Source organism: Bufo gargarizans, chromosome 2 (genome assembly GCF_014858855.1).
Source record: "Bufo gargarizans isolate SCDJY-AF-19 chromosome 2, ASM1485885v1, whole genome shotgun sequence".
Taxonomy (NCBI): Eukaryota; Metazoa; Chordata; class Amphibia; order Anura; family Bufonidae; genus Bufo; species Bufo gargarizans.
In genome coordinates this window covers 177,039,314-177,062,963 of record NC_058081.1, presented here as the reverse complement: position 1 = coordinate 177,062,963, position 23,650 = coordinate 177,039,314, and the positions used below count along the sequence as shown (strand labels likewise).

The 23,650-nt window shown below is 44.1% G+C and overlaps 2 protein-coding genes across 3 annotated transcripts in view; both read left to right on the top strand.

Moving 5' to 3' along the window:
- The window catches only part of ADAL (adenosine deaminase like), a 44,509-nt gene extending 28,882 nt beyond the window's left edge, over positions 1-15,627 (top strand). For both annotated transcript variants that reach the window (XM_044283303.1, XM_044283304.1), the window contains exons 8-10: positions 4,092-4,218; positions 7,689-7,789; positions 15,223-15,627. In XM_044283303.1, coding sequence (XP_044139238.1) covers positions 4,092-4,218; positions 7,689-7,789; positions 15,223-15,423 — 429 coding nt within the window. In that variant the 3' untranslated portion in view covers positions 15,424-15,627. The remainder of the gene's footprint in view (positions 1-4,091; positions 4,219-7,688; positions 7,790-15,222) is intronic.
- Positions 9,067-13,212, top strand: LOC122929666. Its single transcript, XM_044283302.1, has 2 exons — positions 9,067-10,550; positions 12,994-13,212. Exons 1-2 carry the CDS (start codon positions 9,090-9,092, stop codon positions 13,024-13,026), a joined length of 1,494 nt encoding a protein of 497 aa, XP_044139237.1. The 5' UTR covers positions 9,067-9,089; the 3' UTR covers positions 13,027-13,212.
- Positions 15,628-23,650: the final 8,023 nt, after the last annotated feature.

Genomic DNA, 23,650 nt, shown 5'->3' with positions numbered 1-23,650 from the left:
ACAATGTGTATATTGAACCAACGTCCCATATTACCCGCTTCCCACATCTACATTCTAAACGCTACTGCCCTGTACAGTAAAGGCATACATCTGCAGGCTTAACTGTATTGTGCAAAGTCATGATGGAGAGATGGCCATCTCCACTGAGGTGACAGGGAGCTGAAATCATCATGGTGCTCACAGGAAGTTCTCTGTTCAGCATTGGGAACCGAAGGCAGAAATTTTCCTTTTTGTATTCTGGCTTCTGCTGTGGAAACTTGTGACATTGTGAGGACATTGCAGTCTACTGACTGACACCGGGAAAATGAGGATACTGGGAGGATGTGATTTGTGTCCTCCCATCATGCCTCTGTATGGAGGTTGGTGCCATTAACGTTCTAACGGCCATGCATCAATTTCATGCTAAATATGTAACACTAAATATTAGCAGTCACTTTTTGTCTTCACAGTCCTCGTCCTTATCTGCTTTAACGGTGCTTCTACAATTACATTTTTTGCTGCATACTGGTACTGTGCACCCTATATGGATCTCATATACCAGTTAAAGAGGCTCAGGTTCAGCTCTGAACCCGGACATATCCCCTTTTTCACCCAGCATCCCCCCTGATATGAGCATCCCTTGCCCTGCTCGATACAGCAGTTAGTTTATATTTTTTACACTGCTAAGCGGATGCTTCTGCCTAGCAATGTTTCTGATGGCATCATCGGCACTGATGGGTGAGCTTCAGCGCTGCCCTAACCGTTTTACAGGCTAGGGCAGCGCTAAAGCCTGCCCATTAGTGCTGGTGATGTCACCGGGCTCACTGCTAGGCGGAAGCCTCCGCTTCATTTTCCCCTTGGAGAGACCGGTACATCACCGGATCTCCAAATAAACCTTTGCCCTGCGCAATTCAGCACCTTTTTGTTTTTTCATTCACATCGCTTTATGAGGGCTTATTTTTTGCGGGGCAAGTTGTACTTTCTATTGGCACCATGTAGGCTTATTGCACATAAACGTGTGCGTTCCTTCGCCGTATTGCGGACCGCATTTGCGGATGCGGACCCATTCACTTCAATGGGTCCACAAATCCGGAGATGCGGAATGGTGCGGAACGGAAGCACGGAACGGAACCCTACCGAAGCACTACGGAGTGCTTCCATGGGGTTTCATCCCATACTTCCGTTCCACAAAAAGATAGATGTCCTATCTTTTTGCGGAACGGCCGGATCGCAGATCCATTAAAGTGAATGGGTCAGCGATCCGCTGCAGCTGCCCCACGGTGGGTGTTCGTGCATTGCGTTCCTGTGCAAGAGGCCTTACGGTTGCATACCATGTAGTAGGAAGCAGGAATAAAAATCCAAATGGGGTAGAATTGGGGAAAAACGCAATTCTGATAAGAGTTTTTATTTATTTTTTTACACTGTACTATGCGGTAAAATTGACCCGTTATTTTCATTCTCCGGGTCAGTATGGTTACAACGATACCACACTTATATAATTTTTTTTGTGTTTTAATACTGCAAAAAATCGAAAACCTTTTTTTTATAACCATATTCTGACCCCTATAACTTTTTTGTAGATATCTGTGCAGGGCTGTGCGAGGGCTCATGTTTTGCGGGACAACCTGTTCTTTTCAGTGATAGCAATTTGAAGTGTGTGTGACTTTATGATCACTTTTCATAAAAAAAATTGGGTAGTTGAAGTAACAAAAAATGGCAAATTGGCTGTTTATTTTTTTTCATGTTACGCCATTTGCCATATGCCATTAATATTGTTATATTTTAGTAAGGGCATTTTTGCACGCGGCGATGTCCATGATGTTTATTTTTTTATTGTTTAAGTATTTTTATTTGAAGGATGATTTTAAGGGTGATTTGAACTTTTTTTTTTTTTTTTTTTTTTATATTTGCAAAAACTTTTTATTACTTTTTTTAAGTCATCTTGGGTGACAAAAACTGCCAATCATTAGATTGCCTATTGTGTTCATTGATGTCTATATAGACACCATTGAACACTTCATTTGCACTATACCAATGCAACGCTGTCACCTAGTTGCCTGTATTGGTATAGTCTTCTAATAGGCACCGAAGCCTGCTTGAGGCTTCAGCCTATTAGATCAATGTAACAGGTTCCCCGATCTCAGCCAGGGAACTCTGTTACCGGAGCAGAAGTGCACGACTTCCGCTTCCGGACAGCGCAGATGCCGTGGTCACATTTGACCACTGCATCTGAAAGGGAAAATGTATGTGATCAGCCTTATGGCTGATCGCATACATGTGCTGGGGGTCTCTTCTATTTAAAATAGCAGAAACCCAGCGGCTATGGCACCCGCTGCACGTGTGAGCAGGCGCCATGTTTGGTCCTTAAAGGGTTAAAGAGTAGCTACACTTTGGCAAAACTGTCATACTGACATATCAAAGGTTTCGATCAGTGGAGATGGAGCGCTGAGTCCCCTGCTGATTGCTACAATGAGGAGATGAGCACTGTCCCTTCTCACTTCTTCAGCAGCAAGGTAAAACAGTGCTCAGCTGAGTGTTAATCCTTATTTTAACGATCGCAAGGGGGAAGGTGGGTCTCGGCACCAGGGTCCTCACTGATCAAAGTCTTTGATATGTCACCATGACAGCAAAAGTTTTTCTAAAGTAAAGGTCCTGGTCCTGAAAGGGTTATAGCGTTCAGAAGTAGTAGCGTTGATAGTAAACCAATAAATATATACCAAATGAAATGAAAACGCAATGAAAAATCTGTATTGTTTATGCCATGTATGGCCGTACCCTTACAGGTGAAAACTGGTTTCATTATTAGGGATATGGTGAGCACAATTAAAACGATAAGATTGTGGAATAAGGATATTGGGGAGATCACTGTTGAAAATTGGAATAGGATAATTAAAAATATTAAGGAGGTCTCAATCTGTAATAATAATCATAGGATTATACAATTTAACATCATACACCACCTCTACTATGCTTTACAGGTTTAAATATAGAGATAATCCCCTATAGATGTCCTAGATGTGAGGGAGACACAGCAGATTTTTTACACCTTATTTGGGATTGTCCCGCTCTCCATTCTTGAGTGAAGTCCTGCGCATAATAGAGGCTAAAATGGACCTTTTGCATTAAGGGCTGTGAACCTGAATGATCTGAGTGAGGTAGAGATATGTAGGAAAAAGCCCATCAGTAGAATATTAATGCTTGCTAGAGTTGTGGTGGTTCATCGATGGCGTACAGAAAACTCCCCTCAGATAAGTGAATGGGAGAATTTGATCCAGCTGGTTAAAATATGTGAACAGATCTATTACAGAACGAGGAGTCGCCCCTATGTAGGGGAAAAAAATCCGGTCTCACTGGACATAGGATTGATTTTTTTTTTCCTTCTCTTGCCTCTTTCCTGGCGGTTACATGGGTTGGGTAAATTATTTATGGAAATAATTTGCATTGAATATGTGGAAACTTGGGGACAGGAATTTTAGTTAAATTGATTTTAATGTATTTTGAACTTTTTGATATTCAATAAGGTAATCATGCGACTTGAGGGAAAAAAAGATATGCTTTTACTCTTCCATATTCACTATCATTTCAAGTGATCTCCACAAAACAGAAAGTGGTGACTATTACTAAGCTTAGTGGCCCGTGAGAAGATTTTATTTTTATTTTTTTAACTATACATACTCCAAAGGCATAAAGATAGGGAACTTAGATTGTGAGCTCCATTGGGGACAGCGTGATGCTAATGTCTGTAAAGTGCTGCGGAATATAGCAGCGCTATATAAGTGCATAAAATAAATGGCGACTTGGAAAATGAAAAATAACATTAGCAAAAATCCTTTACAAGTATGTTAAACATAAACATTTGATTTAAATAATAGGTCATTTTATAGTGACACATTTCCTTTAAGAAGTATATGTAGCACAAGCTGCCATGAAAAAACAAGGTCTTATATCTAAGACAGAAACTCATGGTTTCAAATAATTAGCTGTAATGTGTCTCCCTGCTCAGGCCATGACTTAAGTATTTGCTGCATTATCGTCATATATGTTTATTTATCAGACTGAGGTATAATGATTGATGCTGATTTACCAATATGTAATCAATTTGATTTTTATAGGTGCCCAGTCAAGAAGAGGAGAGTGAGCTTCTGGTTGGAATTCCACCAGATAGAATAGGACATGGAACTTTTCTTTGTAACTCTCCAAAAATTGTTGAAGTGGTTAAGGAACATCGCATACCCATGGGTAGATATTGTGTTTCTGTTTGTACACACACTGCTATATTGTATGATGGTAAAATACATCATTGGTCCTCATGTAAGAAGCAAACTTTGAATTTACATTTATGATATGCTGTGTAGACCAAGTAGTAGTGTATGATAAATGAGATTAAGGGCTCATGTACATTTATCTGTACGTGATCGACATTTTTTGTGGCTCGGATGCGGACTCATTCACTTCAATGGGGCCGCGGAAAATGCGGACAGCACATCATGTGCTGTCAACATCCATATGTCTCTTCCATGGCATCCATGGTGACAAGGTTAGGGCTATTCTGTTACAGCCCATCGAATTTTCGATACCCAATCGATACTTTTGCCTGGTGTCGACCTCGATACCAGGCTTTGCCTTTTTTTGATACTAGGCTTCGCTATTGCGCAGTCTAGTATCAGAGAATATGGTTCGCGCTGCTCTCAGCGTGCTCCGTGTTCTCCTCAGCAGCACAGGGGAGAAGGAAGCAGTCTCTCCCTCCCCACTGTGCCGCCGCTGCCATCAATGAGGAGAGAGGGGCGGGCGCACTGCGCCACCAATGATTGTAAATATTTAAAGAGGACCTTTAATCTGGCAAAAAATTGTGAACTAAGTATCATGATATGTACAGCCGCGCCCAGGGATCCCACTGCACTTACTATTATCCCCGGGCGCCGCTCCATTCTCCCGCTATGCCCTCCGGTATCTTCGGGGACTTGGTTATACTGGGTGGAGACTGTCCTTGTTCTCCTGGGTGTCTCCTTCTCCTAGGCTGTAGCGCTGGCCATTCGCAGTGCAGAGCTCACAGCCTGGGAGAAAAAAAACTTACTACTAAGTGCAGTGAGATCCCTGAGCGCCGCTGTACATATCATAAAACTTAGTTCAGATTTTTTTGCCAGATGAAAGGTCCTCTTTAATACAAATCCCGGAGGCGGGTGCTGGCGGGGAGCTGCGATTAGCAGCAGTTAACCCCTCAGGTGCCGTACCTGCCTCCTGTATTAAATGTTAATTATATTATCATTGGTGACACAGTGCGCCCCCCCCCCCCCCCAGTATTAAAATCATTGGTGGCAGTGGCCATAGGTTCCCCTCCCATCCCCCTCATTGGTGGCAGTGGCAGTTCCGATCCGAGCCCCAGCTGTGTAATCCTGGGGCTCTGATCGGTTACCATGGCAGCCAGGACGCTACCAAAGCCCTGGCTGCCATAGTAAGCTCCATGCTGCTGTGTGCACTATGCACAGGGCAGCAGGGAGAGTGCGAGATCCTTTTCACCCTAATAGAGATCTATCAGGGTGAATAGGACAAGGGATTAAAAGATCCCAGGTTCTGGCTCCTAAGGGTGAAAAAAGTTATTAAATAAAAAGTTAAAAAAACAAACAAAAAAACCCCATCAAAATATTAAGTATAAATCACTCCCTTTCCCAATTTTACATATGTTTATTTATTGTTCATATATTTTATATTACATATCGCCACGTCTGAAAAGTCCAAACTATTAAAATATTTAAAAAATGTCCTATGCGGTGAGCCCCGTAACAGGAAAAAAATAAAAACTACGCGATTCGCCATTATTCATTTTTGGGGTCACCTTGTCCCCCCAAAAAATAGGATTGGACTGTTCTATTATGGGACCGGATGTTCCATAAAATGCAGAATGCACGTGGCTTTTTTTTTGGTGTTTTTATTTTTTTGGCATGGTATTGAGTATCTCCATACTTTTTTATGGTATCGAAACTAATCACAATTTTGGTATCGAAACAACCCTACCCAGCCATTCCTCAAAATGCAGACTGCACACGGCCGGTATCCGTGTTTTTCGGATCCACAATTTGCGGGCCACAGAACAGGCAACAGTCATGTGCATGAGCCCTAAAACTGTAGTCATGAAGACCATGGAGGGAATGTATTTAGATTGGCATTTCTTGTTCCAGTTTTAATAACAAACCGAAGTGGTTTATGATGCCAGAATTATTAAGAGGTAATCATCTTGGTGCATTGTAGGGAGTTTTATGCACCAGAAAAAAAAATCTAGACCAGCAATTGAGGTGGCATTAGTGATGAGCAAACTTCTGTTTTCAAGTTCGGCGTTCAAGGTTTATTTATCGGGTTATTTAAGAATTCCGTTATGGATTCCACTACCATGGACCATAACGGAATTCTTAGATAACCCGAACCTTGTACGCCAAACTTGAAAACAGACGGTCACTCAACACTGGCATAGATTTCTGGTCCAATGTGCACAAGTTTGAGTGGGCCTCCTCCTGCCAACTCCCGAAAAATTGTGACTTTGTACACCAAAAAACTGCTTACAAAAATGATGTGTTCACCTTTTGTGTTTCGTGACTCTAGACACATGGTATTTTACCGTTTGGGGTACATGTAACACAGGTTTAGTTTTTAATATCTATCTTAATGCTGACATATGAACTAAAATGGCAGACCTGAAACCTAACACTGCAGTACTGTCAGATGCAGAAGAAAACATTTACTGTTGTGATATATGTCTACACATCTCACTATTCAAGCCAGTTAGGAAGTAGAAATTGTTGTATGTGGTGATTTTTGTCTACACAAGGTCCCCATGACAACACTGCAAAAAGGAATCCGAAGGGAACATGATGTCATCAGAACCTCTGAGTAGTGCAGCTCAGGATTTGAGCCAGAAACTTCAAGTAACTTAATAGCAGTGTAAATGTAGGATATTACACTTTTTACTAATGGTTTAAGTTCTACAGTTAGTCTGTTGTAAGGCTTAAATATCCATATTATTGGGGGCATTTACAATGGCCCTACGCCAGATTTTTGGCATAACTTTTTTTTTAAATGCCATTGTGCTTAAGTATAAGTCTCCTTTTTACGTGGCCCTGTCTACTTTCCAAAAAGGGGTATGTGGCAGGGGTTATGGTCAGGGTCCCAGCCCCGCCACATATACCACAATTTACATCACGTTACTGGCGTAAATGGTGACTGAAATGTACGCCAGCTACGAGATGGAGAAGATTTCCCTCTAAGCACACGGACTGGTGGAGGAATGCGCAGGGACATATGAAGACCAGCGTCAAAATGCCGGTCTTGATAAATGACCTCCATTATTTTATACCTTAATATATATAGGTATACTAAAGGCAGATTTGTCCTGAAATGATCTTCATAAATGAGTCAACCTTGCTGGGATCTGAAGGAGTGACTCAAATGCCAAATCATTTCTATTAGAGACAGCCATGACTAACCATGTGGCAGTTAGCAGTGCTAAATATCAAACCCTCATTTAAGTATGTATTATGAAGGTTACATAATGAGTCGGCCCTGCTTGGTATTTTTAGACAGTAACATTTAGTTCTGTACTCGGTTTTTATTTAGGTTTATTCAGTTTCATTGACCTTGCTGCTAGCTAGGTGTTTAATATCAGTATGAAAAATATAAAAATGACTAAAATCTAATAATGTGATCACTACTCTGCCTAGAACTCTGCTTGACCTCAAATGTTAAAGGACAGACTGTTCCTTCATATGACAAGCATCATTTTGGATTCTGGTACAACCTGGATCATCCAACTGTCTTATGTGTAAGTCTATTAATATTTGTTACCTGTTTAAAACTTGTGTAGAACAGAATGCAAGCACAATTAGATATGTGGGATCTAACAATGTATCATGCAAAATGACTGCATTGAGTAGGAGGTAAGGCTGCTTTTACATCAGCACTTCTTAATTATGTTCTTTTGCTCCGTTATAGGAGCAGAGGAACAAATATAACGGAAGTGCCATATTCAGCACATAAATGACACAAAAGGAACATGACTATAATGGGATTCATTTGGGAGAACATTGTTAGCTGAGAAAAAAGTCCTGCATGCAGGTTTTTTCTCTCCGCTACTTTTGACAATTTCTGTGATGGAAGCCCCGAAAGTAGCTTCAGAAGCAGATGTGAAAGGAGCCTAATTTGATTTAGCCTAAAGTTTGAACACATCTTTCCATTCCATGTTTTTTTTATTTATTTTTTTATTATCTAAATTGTAGATTCTGAAGACATGAACACGATAAAGGAACACATATGGAATTAAGTAGTAAACAAAAAGTATAAAACCAGAATATGTTATATGTTTTTGTTCTTCAAAGAATCCCACATTTGCTTTGAGGACAGTTTTGCCACTCTTGGCATTCTCTCAGTCAGCTTTAAAGGAGTTCCAAGAGGTGCTGCACACTTGTTGGCTGGTTTTCCTTCACCCTGTAATCAAACTCATCCCATACCATCTCAATTAGGTTTGGGTGATTGTGGAGGCCATGTCATCTGACACAGCACTCCCTCACTCTCATTCTTGGTCAAATAGCCCTTACATAGTGTGGCAAACATCGCCACTTATCGAATGTCTTTCTTGTCTGTACCTCTCCCCCCCCCCCCCCCCCTCAACCTCCCATCAGCCCTTGCTATTGTCTGACCCCACCTTTCCTTGTACCATAGTAATCTATGTTTTGTATGTAAATGAGGCTGTTGGAGGTTTGAAAGCAGGTGCACATGCCTAGTAAAGTCAGTTGACTCCCAAACTGTGTGTCGTCCAGTCACTGGGGAAATTGTCTCTTGAATATTGACCTGTTTCTTCAGCTACAAGGGGATTTAAGTGAAGATATTGAGGGTATATCTTCAAGCTCCGCAACAATTGGTGGCAAGCGGCGGGATGCAAACCGCACAGCAAAGCAGCAGTTCGTTGAAACAGCCATTCGGATATAGCGGAGTTCAAGAATATGTGCAGTCATTCGAACGAACGGTGAATGGAGACAAATTATGCAACATTGAAACGAACTACGTTAAAGGAATTATTGGAAGCAAGGGGAAGAAAAACCAAAGCTACTCTTGTGGCCGAACTCATGGAGGGGGACAGAGCGACCACTGCGGCAACTCCACAGGAGACAGAGCCAACGGAATTTGCAAGAGAGCTCAATAGCAGGTTAGCTTTTTACCCAAACACCCCCTCCGTGGAGACACTAGAAAGACTGATAGCAGATGTACACGAGTACATTGTAGCTAAGCAAAACGCTATTCAGCGAGTTGGGGAAAGAGCCCCAGCGCCCACCAGCACTACCCAGGGAAAAGCTAAGATTCCCTACCAAGCTTTTAAAAATTACACAGAAGGAGAAAGTGATATTGACGAATACCTACAGGATTTCGAAAGGTTGTGCCAGCTACACGACATCAGCCCAGCCGACCAAGTACCCCTGCTGGCAGGTAGATTGTCAGGCTGCGCCGCAGAGGCATACCGAACCGTCCCAGACGAAGACATCAGGAATTATCACAAAGTCAAACAAGCCATCCTAGCACGGTATGCCATTACCTCTGAGGCATACCGACTCAAATTCCGGGACATCAAGAAACAAACAAAAGACTCACACACTGAATGGGCACACCAACTACAACGAGCCGCCAAGGGGTGGATGGAAGCGACACGGGTCACCACTATGGAAGAGATGTTTCAGTTAATAGTAATGGAGCAGTTTTTTAATGGACTAACCACAGAACTGCAAAATTGGGTACGAGATCGCAAACCCCGTACCCTACCAGAGGCAGCCAAGCTAGCTGACGAGTTCCAAGACACCAGACGAGACCAACGCACACCACACCGGACCACGTATGGATCTACCACCCCTCTGCCAGCAGTGACTACCTTGGCTCACCCACGACCAGCCGCGAGCCACAACCAGTACCCTCCTAGGTACAATACCCGACCACCGATCCGCTGCCACACCTGCAACCAACAGGGGCACATCCAGAGAGACTGCCCACGTAACCGACCTCGCCAGAACTGGAACTACCAGGGTCCTTCTCCCCCCAATCGGGCTGCAGTACACTGCTGCCAAAGAGAATCTGTGCTCCCAACATCCACAATCACCTCAATAGAAGAGCCTCTGGGGATCCTACACGAGGTAAACCCCATACAAGCCGCCTCAGACAACCGTCAGGGGCACCGCCAGGTGGTACACATGGAGGGGAAGAGTATACAAGGATTACGTGACTCTGGGGCCACGTTAACCCTGGTCCGAAATCATTTGGTGCCTAAGCACACCCTCACCGGAGACTGTGTAGCTGTACGGGTGGCAGGGGGAGCAATTTACAAAGTTCCCACTGCCAAGGTGCATTTGAATTGGGGGGCAGGGCATGGAAACGTGGAGGTGGGAATTATGCAGGATTTGCCCGCTGATGTTATTTTGGGCAACGACTTGGGGGAGCTCACCTCTGCTTTTGTCCCTCAACCAACTATCCAAGAGGCCTACCCGGTTGTTACCTGGCAGCAAGCACGCACCACGGCTCCATCCGATCACTCTGAGGCTCAGGTAAACAATATGCCACACACCCCTCCTATTCTCCCCTGGGATGCCCCCCTGGAATTTGGCAGTGAGGTGGCCCTAGATCCCTCCCTGCAGGTATATAAAGATAGGATTAACAAGGACCAAGGAGGGTTGGAGGGAGAGAGATATGCTTGGGATAAAGGTCTCATATACCGCTATGCAGAGAAGGTAGTAGCAGGGTCCATACCCGTGCCCACTAAGCAGTTAGTGGTACCCCGAAAGTATAGACAAGAGTTGCTGCGCATCGCGCACGATATACCATTATCAGGACATTTAGGAATCAGCCGAACGAAACATCAGCTGACACAGAACTTCTTCTGGCCAGGTATCTCAAAGGATATTAGACAATACTGTCAAACGTGCGATACCTGCCAGAGGGTAGGGAAGAGAGGGGATCGCTATAAAGCCAAACTCAGATCCCTGCCCATAATTGAAGAACCCTTCAGTCGAGTAGCCGTAGACATAATAGGACCCCTAGCGAAACCCAGTCCCTCCGGTAAGAAATACATCTTGACCGTGGTGGACTACGCCACTAGATACCCAGAGGCAGTGGCGTTGACCAATGTACATGCAGAGACTATAGCCGATGCCCTTATGCAAATATTCTCCCGTATGGGATTTCCCCGGGAGATTATATCGGATAGGGGCACCCAGTTCACTGCAGAGGTCACCCACCAACTCTGGAAAGTGTGTGGGGTGAAACCGATCTTAAACTCCGCCTACCACCCCCAGTCCAACGGGCTCTGTGAACGGTTTAACGGAACACTTAAACAGATGATCCGCACGTTCATAGACACTCAAAAAGACTGGGAACGGTTTTTGCCCCACTTGCTCTTTGCCTATAGGGAAGTACCCTAAGAATCCACGGGATTCTCCCTTTTGAATTATTGTTCGGGAGGAGAGTGAGGGGTCCCTTAGACCTTATTAGAGAACACTGGGAGGGAGGGGTAACTACGAATGGTACCCCTATTGTTCCATACGTGCTGGAGTTTAGGGAACGCTTGGAGGCTCTGACCCAGGCGGTACGTACTAACCTCCAAGCGGCCCAACAACGACAGCGCAGATGGTATGATAAGGGGGCCAGGGACCGCAGCTTTCAGGTCGGGCAGAAGGTGTTAATCCTACGGCCAGTCCCTAATGACAAGCTGCAGGCCTCCTGGCAGGGCCCATACAAGGTGGTGGAGCAAATCTGTGATACCACCTATGTGATCGGCCCGTGCGCTGGAGCAGGGGGCAGACGCATGCTCCATGTGAACATGCTGAAGCCCTACTACGAGCGCATAGAAGAGGTGACTGCTATTTGCGCCTCTGCCGCAGAGGACTTTGACAATTTACCTCCCAGACCTCCTAGAGAAAGAGGGCCAGAAAGAGGACCTGGAAGAGGTTCAGTTAGGTGAACGGCTGAGTCCCCAGGAAAGGGCGCAGGTTCATAGTCTAATAAGGGAAAAAGGAACCACTTTTTCTAATATCCCCGGGTACACCCCGTTAGCCACCCACAGAGTAGAAACACCAGGGCAGACCCCTCTCCGCCAACCGCCTTACCGCATACCTGAATCTGTAAAGGATAATATGCGCAAGGAAATTGAAGAAATGCTACAACTAGGAGTCATAGAGCACTCTGAAAGCCCTTGGGCCTCCCCAGTAGTTCTGGTGCCGAAGCGGGATGGGACTACCCGCTTCTGCGTAGACTACCGGAGGCTTAATGATAAGACCATATCCGATGCCTACCCTTTGCCCCGGATAGACGAGCTCCTGGACAAAATGGCCAGGGGCCAATACCTCACCACATTAGATCTTTGTAAGGGGTATTGGCAGATTCCCCTAGCCGAAGACGCCATCCCTAAGTCGGCGTTTGTCACCCCGTTTGGCCTGTACCAGTTTAAGGTCATGCCATTCGGGATGAAAAACGCTCCGGCTACTTTTCAGAGGATGGTGGATCGGCTATTGGATGGGTTCCAGGAGTACGCTTGCGCCTATCTAGATGATATAGCGATCTTCAGCCAGTCCTGGACTGAACACCTGACCCACATAGGAGCCGTACTAGACCGTATTAGGGAGGCAGGATTAACTCTGAAACCCAGTAAGTGCCATATAGGGATGGCAGAAGTCCAATACCTAGGACACCGGGTAGGGAGTGGCCAACAAAAACCTGAACCGGCTAAGGTAGAGGCTGTAGCCAAATGGCCAACCCCTCGGACCAAAACTCAAGTACTGGCATTCCTAGGTACCGCAGGATACTACCGTAAATTTGTACCCAACTACAGTACCCTGGCCAAACCCCTCACCGATTTGACCCGCAAGAATCTTCCTAAGATAGTAGTCTGGACCCCAGAGTGTGAGCAGGCATTCCAGCAACTAAAAACGGCTCTTGTGAATGCACCTGTACTTGCCGCCCCTAAACCAACTAAACGCTTTCTTGTCCACACAGACGCTTCTATGTTTGGATTGGGGGCAGTACTGAGCCAAGTTGGAGAAGATGGCGGCGAGCATCCAGTGGCTTACTTAAGCAGAAAACTTTTACCCCGGGAAGTAAGCTACGCCGCCATAGAAAAAGAATGCCTGGCCGTGGTGTGGGCCCTTAAAAAGCTGCAGCCCTATTTGTATGGACAACCCTTTTCCTTATTCACAGATCACAACCCGCTGGTGTGGCTGAACAGGGTGTCAGGAGACAATGCCAGGCTGCTGCGCTGGAGTTTGGCGCTGCAGCCTTTTGACTTTACCATCCACTACCGCCCTGGGAAGCAAAATGGCAACGCCGACGGGTTATCCAGACAAACTGAACGCTCCTCCGGACATCCCCAAGCCGATCCGTTGGGATCAGACTGTGTATGCCGGCTTGGTTCTGGGGGAGCATTATGGCAAACATCGCCACTTATCGAATGTCTTTCTTGTCTGTACCTCTTCCCCCCCCCCCCCCTCAACCTCCCATCAGCCCTTGCTATTGTCTGACCCCACCTTTCCTTGTACCATAGTAATCTATGTATTGTATGTAAATGAGGCTGTTGGAGGTTTGAAAGCAGGTGCACATGCCTAGTAAAGTCAGTTGACTCCCAAACTGTGTGTCGTCCAGTCACTGGGGAAATTGTCTCTTGAATATTGACCTGTTTCTTCAGCTACAAGGGGATTTAAGTGAAGATATTGAGGGTATATCTTCAAGCGGAGCAAGCTCCGCAACACATAGCCTGGAGGAACCAATTGTCCTGTTGGAAAACAAATGATAGTCCGATTAAGCGCAACCTAGAAGGAAAGCCCCTTTTATATTAGAAATCGAAACGTAATAATTTAATCTAATAATCACATGACCAATTTTTTATCATAAGGTCCAGTCAAGACGATGAGAATACAGACTGCCAGGAGGAGAGTCAGCGGGTGGAAACAACATTATGGAGAAACCGCTCACCCTCATTTACACTGTTACCCTCCGACAGCAGTATTCTGGGACTTGTAGGCAAGATTGCAGCAATATGGAAAGAAGTTAAAAAGAGAAGCAGCCAGTTTTAATGAATATAGTAGAGAGAAAATGCAGATAAAGATGGCAGACCAGCACAGAAAAAGCAGAAAGAAAAAAAAATGATGGGAGTGCTTCTTTAATTTGTAGTTTCTGAGGCAGGTAATGAACATATCCTCTGCGGCAGAGGTAACACTTGGTCTTCATTTCCTCCATAAGTCAGTTTCATCATAGAGTTTGATGGTTTTCATGACTGCACTTGGAGATACCTTCAATTTTCAGAAATTTTCTGGATTGACTGACCTTCATGTTTTAAAGTAATGATTTTAATTCCGTGTCCCTTGTTCGTTTTCATGTCTTCATTATGAGTCTACAATGTATGAAATAGAATTAAACAAGAAAACTAATGGAATGGAAAGGTGTGTTCAAATTATAGAGTGTATGTATGTTTTTTTTGGTTGTTTTATATTTTAACTTTATTGAGCATGTAACTGGAGAAGTGTTATAATATTTGGCATGTACACTGTACTTTTATGAGTATGAGGCACATTTCTGAAGAACTCGAGGTGTTACCTGCCCTTGTTCGCCATCACTTTTCTTTCTTGAAAGGTGTTACACAAACCTATATTGAGGTACTATGTGTTATGAAAAGTGGTAGACAGGAGCTTCATGAGAGTGCTGAATGCAATTGTTTTCAATGCAGTTATGCCATACCATTATCCCTATCGAATGAGTCTCTCCTGATGTGTTCTAGTTGTTACCCACCACGAGCAGGTTATAAATAACTTGTGAACCTCGCTATTGCCTAATGTCCGATCTTAACTGTGCCACCAAGGAGGAGCTTCACTAAGCAAAAAGCACCAGAATTCTAACGCAAAAGTGTTTAAGAAAAATGCATCAAAGAGTAACTGTATTTTCACATGACGGAGTCATGTCAGAAGTTTTGATCAGTGAAGGTCTGGATTCTGAGATCAGTCACTAAAACGTAGGGACAGAAGCCCTCAGCTGACCGCTGTCTCTCCTTGTAAGGAAAGACGGTGTACGGCTGAACACTTATGCCTCTTCGTTGTAGACGATTAACTGCATCTGGACCCCCACTATAAAAAACTTTAACATGAGAATAATGAGAATATGCACTTTGTTAGTTTTTCTGTATGCTGTAGCTATGCGGTCAGCTTTAAAGGGAAAGTTTTTTTGTTTTTTTTTTAGACTGACGATAAAGGCGTCTTCGCTACAGATCTTTCCTTGGAGTATGAAATTGCTGCTAAGGCATTTAACTTGACCCCACATCAAATATGGGATCTGTCAAACCGAGCCATCGATTACATCTTTGCTCCAGAACATGTGAAATCAAACTTAAAGGAGAAGTGGACACAGATGAAACCAGACGTTTTCAGATGTGTACAGTAACATCCGCTGATGATGGCACTGACCAGCCTTCAACCTCAGGGACTGGAAGGTAGTTCTCCCTGAAGTGAGACTGCGTCCTCCTTTACTGGTTTACAGACTAGCTACTACAATGCACATGTTATTTTTATTCCATTGTATACAGCTCAGTGTCTGCCGTTCTTTTCAAAGAATCCCTCTGTAAGTAATATATAACTGTTTTAGTGAGTTGGTCTGGTCCTTGTCTGCGTGTGCATGTGGCTCACATAAGGCTATCTGGTAATGTGTAGTATTCAGGGCAACCTCAAAGAACACTTATGGTCTACTAAAGCAGGGCGAACAGAACGTTGTCTTCTGTGAAGGAGCAGAATTCACTGAATGGCTGGTTATACCAAAGATCCTGCTTTTGTCTCCACCTGACACCTTTATGGATGCTTTTGTCTCCACCTGACACCTTTATGGATGCCATGTACAGGTGAAACTCGAAAAATTTGAATATCAAGCAAAGTTAATTTATTTCAGTAATGCAACTTAAAAGGTGAAACTAACAGATGAGAGACTCATTACATGCAAAGCGAGATAGTTCAAGCCTTTATTTGTTATAATTTGGATGATTATGGCTTATAGCTTATGAAACCCCAAAGTCACAATCTCAGGTCCCCTTTGCTCAAGGGGTATGGATTAATTAGATGACCAGAGTGCGACACTTTGAGCCTAGAATATTGAACCTTTTCACAAAATTCTAATTTTAAGCTGCATTAATGCAATTCCTTATAATTTGCATTACTGAAATAAATGGACATTTGCATGATATTCAAATTTTTGGAGTTTCACCTGTGTGTGTATGTGTGTGTGTGTATGTGTGTGTGTATATATATATATATATATATATATAGATATATATACAGTACAGACCAAAACTTTGGACACCTTCTCATTCAAAGAGTTTTCTTTATTTTCATGACTATGAAAATTGTAGATTCACACTGAAGGCATCAAAACTATGAATTAACACATGTGGAAGCATATACATAACAAAAAAGTGTGAAACAACTGAAAATTTGTCATATTCTAGGTTCTTCAAAGTAGCCACCTTTTGCTTTGATTACTGCTTTGCACATTCTCTTGATGGGCTTCAAGAGGTAGTCACCTGAAATGGTCTTCCAACAGTCTTGAAGGAGTTCCCAGAGATGCTTAGCACTTGTTGGCCTTTTGCCTTCACTCTGCGGTCCAGCTCACCCCGAACCATCTCGATTGGGTTCAGGTCCAGTGACTGTGGAGGCCAGGTCATCTGGCGCAGCACCCCATCACTCTCCTTCATGGTCAAATAGCCCTTACACAGCCTGGAGGTGTGTTTGGGGTCATTGTCCTGTTGAAAAATAAATGATGGTCCAACTAAACGCAAACCGGTTGGAATAGCATGCTGCTGCAAGATGCTGTGGTAGCCATGCTGGTTCAGTATGCCTTCAATTTTGAATAAATCCCCAACAGTGTCACCAGCAAAGCACCCCAACACCATCACACCTCCTCCTCCATGCTTCACGGTGGGAACCAGGCATGTGGAGTCCATCCGTTCACCTTTTCTGTGTCGCACAAAGATACGGTGGTTGGAACCAAAGATCTCAAATTTGGACTCATCAGACCAAAGCACAGATTTCCATTGGTCAAATGTCCATTCCTTGTGTTCTTTAGCCCAAACAAGTCTCTTCTGCTTGTTGCCTGTCCTTAGCAGTGGTTTCCTAGCAGATATTCTACCATGAAGGCCTGATTCACACAGTCTCCTCTTAACAGTTGTTCTAGAGATGTGTCTGCTGCTAGAACTCTGTGTGGCATTGACCTGGTCTCTAATCTGCGCTGCTGTTAACCTGCGATTTCTGAGGCTGGTGACTCGGATGAACTTATCCTCCGCAGCAGAGGTGACTCTTGGTCTTACTTTCCTGGGGCGGCCCGCAGATTTCTTTGTAGCGCTTGATAGTTTTTGTGACTGCACTTGGGGACACTTTCAAAGTTTTCCCAATTTTTCGGACTGACTGACCTTCATTTCTTAAAGTAATGATGGCCACTCGTTTTTCTCTAGTTAACCTTTTTTTTCTTGCCATAATACAAATTCTAACAGTCTATTCAGTAGGACTATCAGCTGTATCCACCTGACTTCTCCACAACGCAACTGATGGTCCCAACCCCATTTATAAGGCAAGAAATCCCACTTATTAAACCTGACAGGGCACACCTGTGAAGTGAAAACCATTTCAGGTGACTACCTCTTGATGCTCATCAAGAGAATGCCAAGAGTGTGCAAAGCAGTAATCAAAGCAAAAGGTGGCTACTTTGAAGAACCTAGAATATGACATATTTTCAGTTGTTTCACACTTTTTTGTTATGTATATAATTCCACATGTGTTAATTCATAGTGTTGATGCCTTCAGTGTGAATCTACAATTTTCATAGTCATGAAAATAAAGAAAACTCTTTGAATGAGAAGGTGTGTCCAAACTTTTGGTCTGTACTGTATATATGTGTGTGTGTGTGTGTGTGTGTGTATATATATATATATATATATATATATATATATATATATATATATATATACACAATTTTTTTTAACAAGATATCCATCCAATAAGAACTGTACCCACATCACAAAACAGACACGACAGTTCTTCTCCATAGCTATAGAGGTGTGTGAAATGCATACACTACATTTTGCTTTATGCTTTTCTATCCCAGAACCCCATTTATCTACTGCAGACAAAATGTAGATCCACAGTGATCAGATTATACCTTCCCAGGGCAGGTTGGGAGAGGATGTCCGGAATTTGATCAGCTGCTACGGACATATGCTCCATTGTGCACCGGGCTAATTTTTTAGAAGCTGTAGTAAGGTATCCATATATTGACAGTTGCTATTCCTCTCCTGGAGTAAGCAGTACCTGCAACACGACGCATCATCACCCTCCATGGCCTGCAGACAAGTGACACTTTACTGTATTAAATTGTGACAGGCTAACACAAGTATAATGGGGTACACCTGCCTGTAAGGCTGGCCATATACTATAGGTCAGTGTCAGCCAACAACTGTTGATCCTGACTCCATATGTGTGCTGCTTGACCAACCGTTCGTGTATTCTGTGTGAGAAAAGCGTAGAAGGCCACTATCGGACAGACACCTCTGCCATAAAACCAGAAGAACTGGACATGTTGCAATCCAACAGTCCTATCTTTCATTCCTCCATCTGCCTTCCTGCAACAATTGGTCATCCCCACAAACACAAAGATTAGTATACTGCATCAGTATTTCTAAGGAGGGGACTAGAACATGACAGAGCTGGTTCCATTCCTGGTTTTGCCTTACAAATACTGAAATGCATAATTAGTTTTGAGCAGTAAGTACATAAGTTCTGATAAGGTGTATCCAGCAGGGGGCGCTGTGTAAAAACCTAAGGTGCACAAAATTCCTTGAAAACTACATACTGAAGATCAAAATTAGAGAACAATTTATGAACACAATCTTAATTGCTCAACAGTTGAATGAATTTTTCTTGTGGCTATGCTATGCTACTCGAACAATGTTTTACAAAATAACCGAGGCACTTTAACAAAGAACCTTTATTTTGCAGAAAACACAATTAACTAAATTAAGAGAACATCAAGTGACTGTAGCGCAGAGAAAGACTACAAGTACATTTTCTGAAGGTTACTACCGTCAACAATCAGTAGGAAGTGTACAGACCTTTTCTTTGAATGACTCCAGCACATCTGCAACCACAGGACATCACTAGTCTCACACTGCTCTGCTGGGATTCTGGTCCACTCTTCTTCCAGTCTCTTCTACCGTTCAGTGATTGTAGTGCAGTGATGGCGAACCTATGGCACGGGTGCCAGAGGTGGCACTCGGAGCCCTCTCTGTCGGCATCCACACCCTGGAAAAAGTCTATGGTGTACCAATATGCCTTAGACTTCTCCTGTCGGTCATCAGCGCAGGGCGCACTATGAACAGCACAGGCAGCACATGGAATGTAGGCGGGCTATTGTAGATAAATGATAAAGTACATGGAAGATATTCTATATTGGACTGTAGTATTCGAGGTAAATTTCTGTGTTGGCGCTTTGCGATAAATAAGTGGGTTTATGTTTCAGTTTGGGCACTCAGTCTGTAAAAGGTTCGCCATTACTGCTGTAGTGGGTTTCTTGGCCTTAACTTTGTCGCCAAGGATTTAATAGAGGTTTCCTATTGGGTTTAGATCAGGACTATGGCCTGGACATTTCATTATTTTAATGTTTACAGTTTCAAGGAACTGTTTTACCCAATGTGCTCTGTGACAGGGGGCATTATCCTGCATGAAAATGGCTGGCTTACTGATGAACGCAGGTAAGGAACCACGTGTTGTTGAAGAAGGTTCCGATAAACATTTGCATTCACCCTGCCATGTAGCTGTATGAGGACCAACGCCAAAAACATTCCACAAACCATGACACTCCCCCCCACACTTTTACTAACTACTTTACACACTTTAGGCCCAATGCAATGAGTTTTCTGTCAGTGCCTCCGCACCGTAAAAAAGTAGTGCATGCACAACTTTTTTGCAATGTGGATCGCAGACCCCATTCAAGTGAATGGATCCGCTCGCTCTGTACAGTATTGAAACAAAGTTTTAGGCAAATTGACTTTGGATGTTTCATCCGAAGTCGATTCGCTCATCCCTACCCATAATATTTCCTACCGGACCCCAAAAAATTAACTTGTTTTCATTACTCAAGTGAACTTAGGAAATCTTCTCCTCTGTCCACACAACATGCTTCCCACCAAAGGTCAGTCTAGCCTTTTGCTAATGAGAGGTTTGGTCACTGCAGAGTGGTCCTTCAGCCCAAATGCTCCTAAACGTTGAGACCTGTATGACGAGACACATCATTAGGCTGCTTTCACACTAGCGTTCGGGTTTCCGTTCGTGAGCTCCGTTTGAAGGAGCTCACGAGCGGACCCGAACGCAGCCGTCCAGCCCTGATGCAGTCTAAATGGATGCGGATCCGCTCAGACTGCATCAGTCTGGCGGCGTTCAGCCTCCGCTCCGCTCGCCTCCGCACGGACAGGCGGACAGCTGAACGCTGCTTGCAGCGTTCGGGTGTCCGCCTGGCCGTGCGGAGGCGTGCGGATCCGTCCAGACTTACAATGTAAGTCAATGGGGACGGATCCGTTTGAAGATGCCACAATGTGGCTCAATCTTCAAGCGGATCCGTCCCCCATTGACTTTACATTGAAAGTCTGGACGGATCCGTCCCAGGCTATTTTCACACTTAGCTTTTTTTAGCTAATATAATGCAGACGGATCCGTTCTGAACGGAGCCTCCGTCTGCATTATTATGGGCGGATCCGTTCAGAACGGATCCGCCCGAACGCTAGTGTGAAAGTAGCCTTACACTGTTTAGTGCTGAACTGGCGAGCAATTCCAGCTGCAGCATTGAGATTGGGATTCTCCGCATTATCCTATCCTCTCCTGCATTTGTGTTTCGTTGATGACCAGCCTTCTTGGGGGGCTTGAATGAGTTTGTGACATAGTAAAGATGGAGTATTCTAGAAATCACAGATTCGGAACAACCGACTTCTCTTGCTATGGCTTATAGAGTCATGGCCTTCGTCTGGACCACATACCGCTGGAGGGTTTTATTCACCATGGCTCACCATCTTGGAAAGTCAGTGAAAACTGGAAAGTTAGGCTGCCAGTTAAATAGGGTTTGTCAGATAATTAAAGCGTAACTGCTGTTTCATTTTTTTTGCTGATGTATAGGGACAGTGACGGGGAACATTTTCGTACTTTATTTAGGAAAAATGTTTATTTGTGGTAGAAAACGGGCTGAAATGTCCCTTAGCAGTGCTCTCTCAAATGAGCGTTGCTAAGGGCCATCTGTCTTCTATCAGCATAGAAGAGACGGGCCTCTGCCTGCCCTGCTCCCTCGCAGCCTGGTGGGCACAGGAGCCTTATGTGTTTATAAAGTATATATACATTACCCCTTTTTATAAAATATAAACTTCTGCACTATTGTATATGCTCACTGACCAGTGCTGTCAGTGAGCTGCTTTCCCCCTGCACTCCCGGCTGACTAATGAAGCAGCCGCTGGGCGCGATGCCTGACCGAGCGGTAAGCGCTCACTACAGGCAGTGCAATGAGGCAGGGGGAAGCTATTTTACTGTATGTACTGTGTGTCTTTATACACTGTATAGCAGCTTCCCCCTGCCTCCCTGAACCGCTCCTGGCGGCTGGTTCATTAGTCAGCCAGGAGTGCAGGGGGAAACAGCTCACTGACAGCTCTGGCCACACTGGTCAGTGAGCATATACATACTGTAGAAGATTATATTTAATACAAGGGAAAATGTATATATAACACTATGTATATGTAACACGTAAGGTTCCTGTGCCCACCAGGCTGTGAGGGAGCAGGGCAGGCAGAGGCCCACAGCTCCCAGCACAGCCCGTCTCTCCTAAGCTTAATAGAAGACAGATGGCCCTTAGCAACGCTCATTTGAAAGAGCACTGCTAAGGGCCCATGCACACGACCTTATTGCCCTCCCGAGTCATACGGTCCGTGAGCGGGCCCTATGTCCCGGAGTGGCATACGTGGAGCGCACAGCATCCGTAGGTTACTATGATGCTGTGCGCATCAGGCCACCCGCAGGGCTATTGTCCTGCACTCAAATGATCTTATGAGTGCAGGACAATAGTCCTGCGGGTGGCCCGATGCGCACAGCATCATAGTAACCTATGATGCTGTGCGTTCCTGTGCGCACGATGTATGCCGCTCCGGGACATATGGCCCGCTCATGGGACCGTATGTCTCGGAGGGCATACGGTCGTGTGCATGAGCCATAAGGGACATTTCAGCCCGTTTTCTACCACAAATAAATGTTTTCCCTAAATAAAGTATATTACAAAAATGTTCCCCGTCACTGTCCCTACACATTAGCAAAAAAATTAAATAAAACACTTTAAGGAAATTAGCACCAGGAGCCAAGTTAACACCAATACGTTTTTTTTATACAGTGCTTTAGAATATATGTAAGGCCCCTTTCACACGGGCGAGTATTCCGTGCGGATGCGATGCATGAGGTGAACGCATTGCTCCCGCACTGAATCCGAACCCGTTCATTTCTATGGGGCTGTGCACATGAGCGGTGATTTTCACGCATCACTTGTGCGTTGCGTGAAAATCGCAGCATGCTCTATATTGTGCGTTTTTCACCTAACGCAGACCCCACAGAAATAAATTGGGCTACATGAAAATCGCAAGCAAGTGCGGATGCAGTGCGATTTTCACGCACGGTTGCTAGGAGACGATCGGGATGGGGACCCGATCATTATTATTTTCCCTTATAACATGGTTATAAGGGAAAATAATAGCATTCTGAATACAGAATGCATAGTACAATAGGGCTGGAGGGGGAACAAAAAAATTTAATTCACCTTTAATCAACTTGATCGCGCAGCCCGGCTTCTCTTCTGTCTTCTTCTTTGCTGTTCACAGGAATAAGACCTGTGATGATGTCACTGCGCTCATCACATGATCCATCACATAATCCATCACCATGGTAAAAAAGATCATGTGATGGACCATGTGATGACCGCAGTGACGTCATCACAGGTCCTAGTCCTGTGAACAGCAAAGAAGAACTCAGAAGAGAAGCCGGGTTGCACGATCAAGTGGATTAAGTTGAGTTAAATTTCTATTTATTTTTTTAACCCCTCCAGCCCTATTGTACTATGCATTCTGTATGCTATTATTTTCCCTTATAGCCATGTTATAAGGGAAAATAATGCAGTCTACAGAACACCTAACCCAAACCCGAACTTCTGTGAAGAAGTTCGGGATTGGGTACCAAACATGGCGATTTTTCTCACGTGCGTGCAAAACGAATTAAAATGTTTTGCACTCGCGCTGAAAAATCGCGCATTTTCCCACAACGCACCCACATCTTATCCGGGCAAAAAACATGACGCCCGTGTGAAAGAGGCGTTGTATGTTGTTTTCCATGTTGATCTCGTGTGTGTGTGTGTGTGTGTGTGTGTGTATATATATATATATATATATATATATCCATTTTTGTATTGCTTTATTTCTGGCATAAAATTGGAATCAAAAAGATTTTACATAGAATTAGCCAAACTGTCATGTACTTGTGCATTTTATTTTTGTGGTGTTGTAATGCCACATAAAAAATTGTGGGCACATTTTTGTGTCTGTATTACAGCTGCAAATTTG

Bases quoted from the DNA above. Each gene is read 5' to 3' on its own strand.
- LOC122929666 (XM_044283302.1), top strand. From the start codon at position 9,090: ATGGAGGGGGACAGAGCGACCACTGCGGCAACTCCACAGGAGACAGAG. The intron at 10,551-12,993 runs GTAAACAATATG...TTGTCCACACAG, and splicing joins CCGATCACTCTGAGGCTCAG to ACGCTTCTATGTTTGGATTG.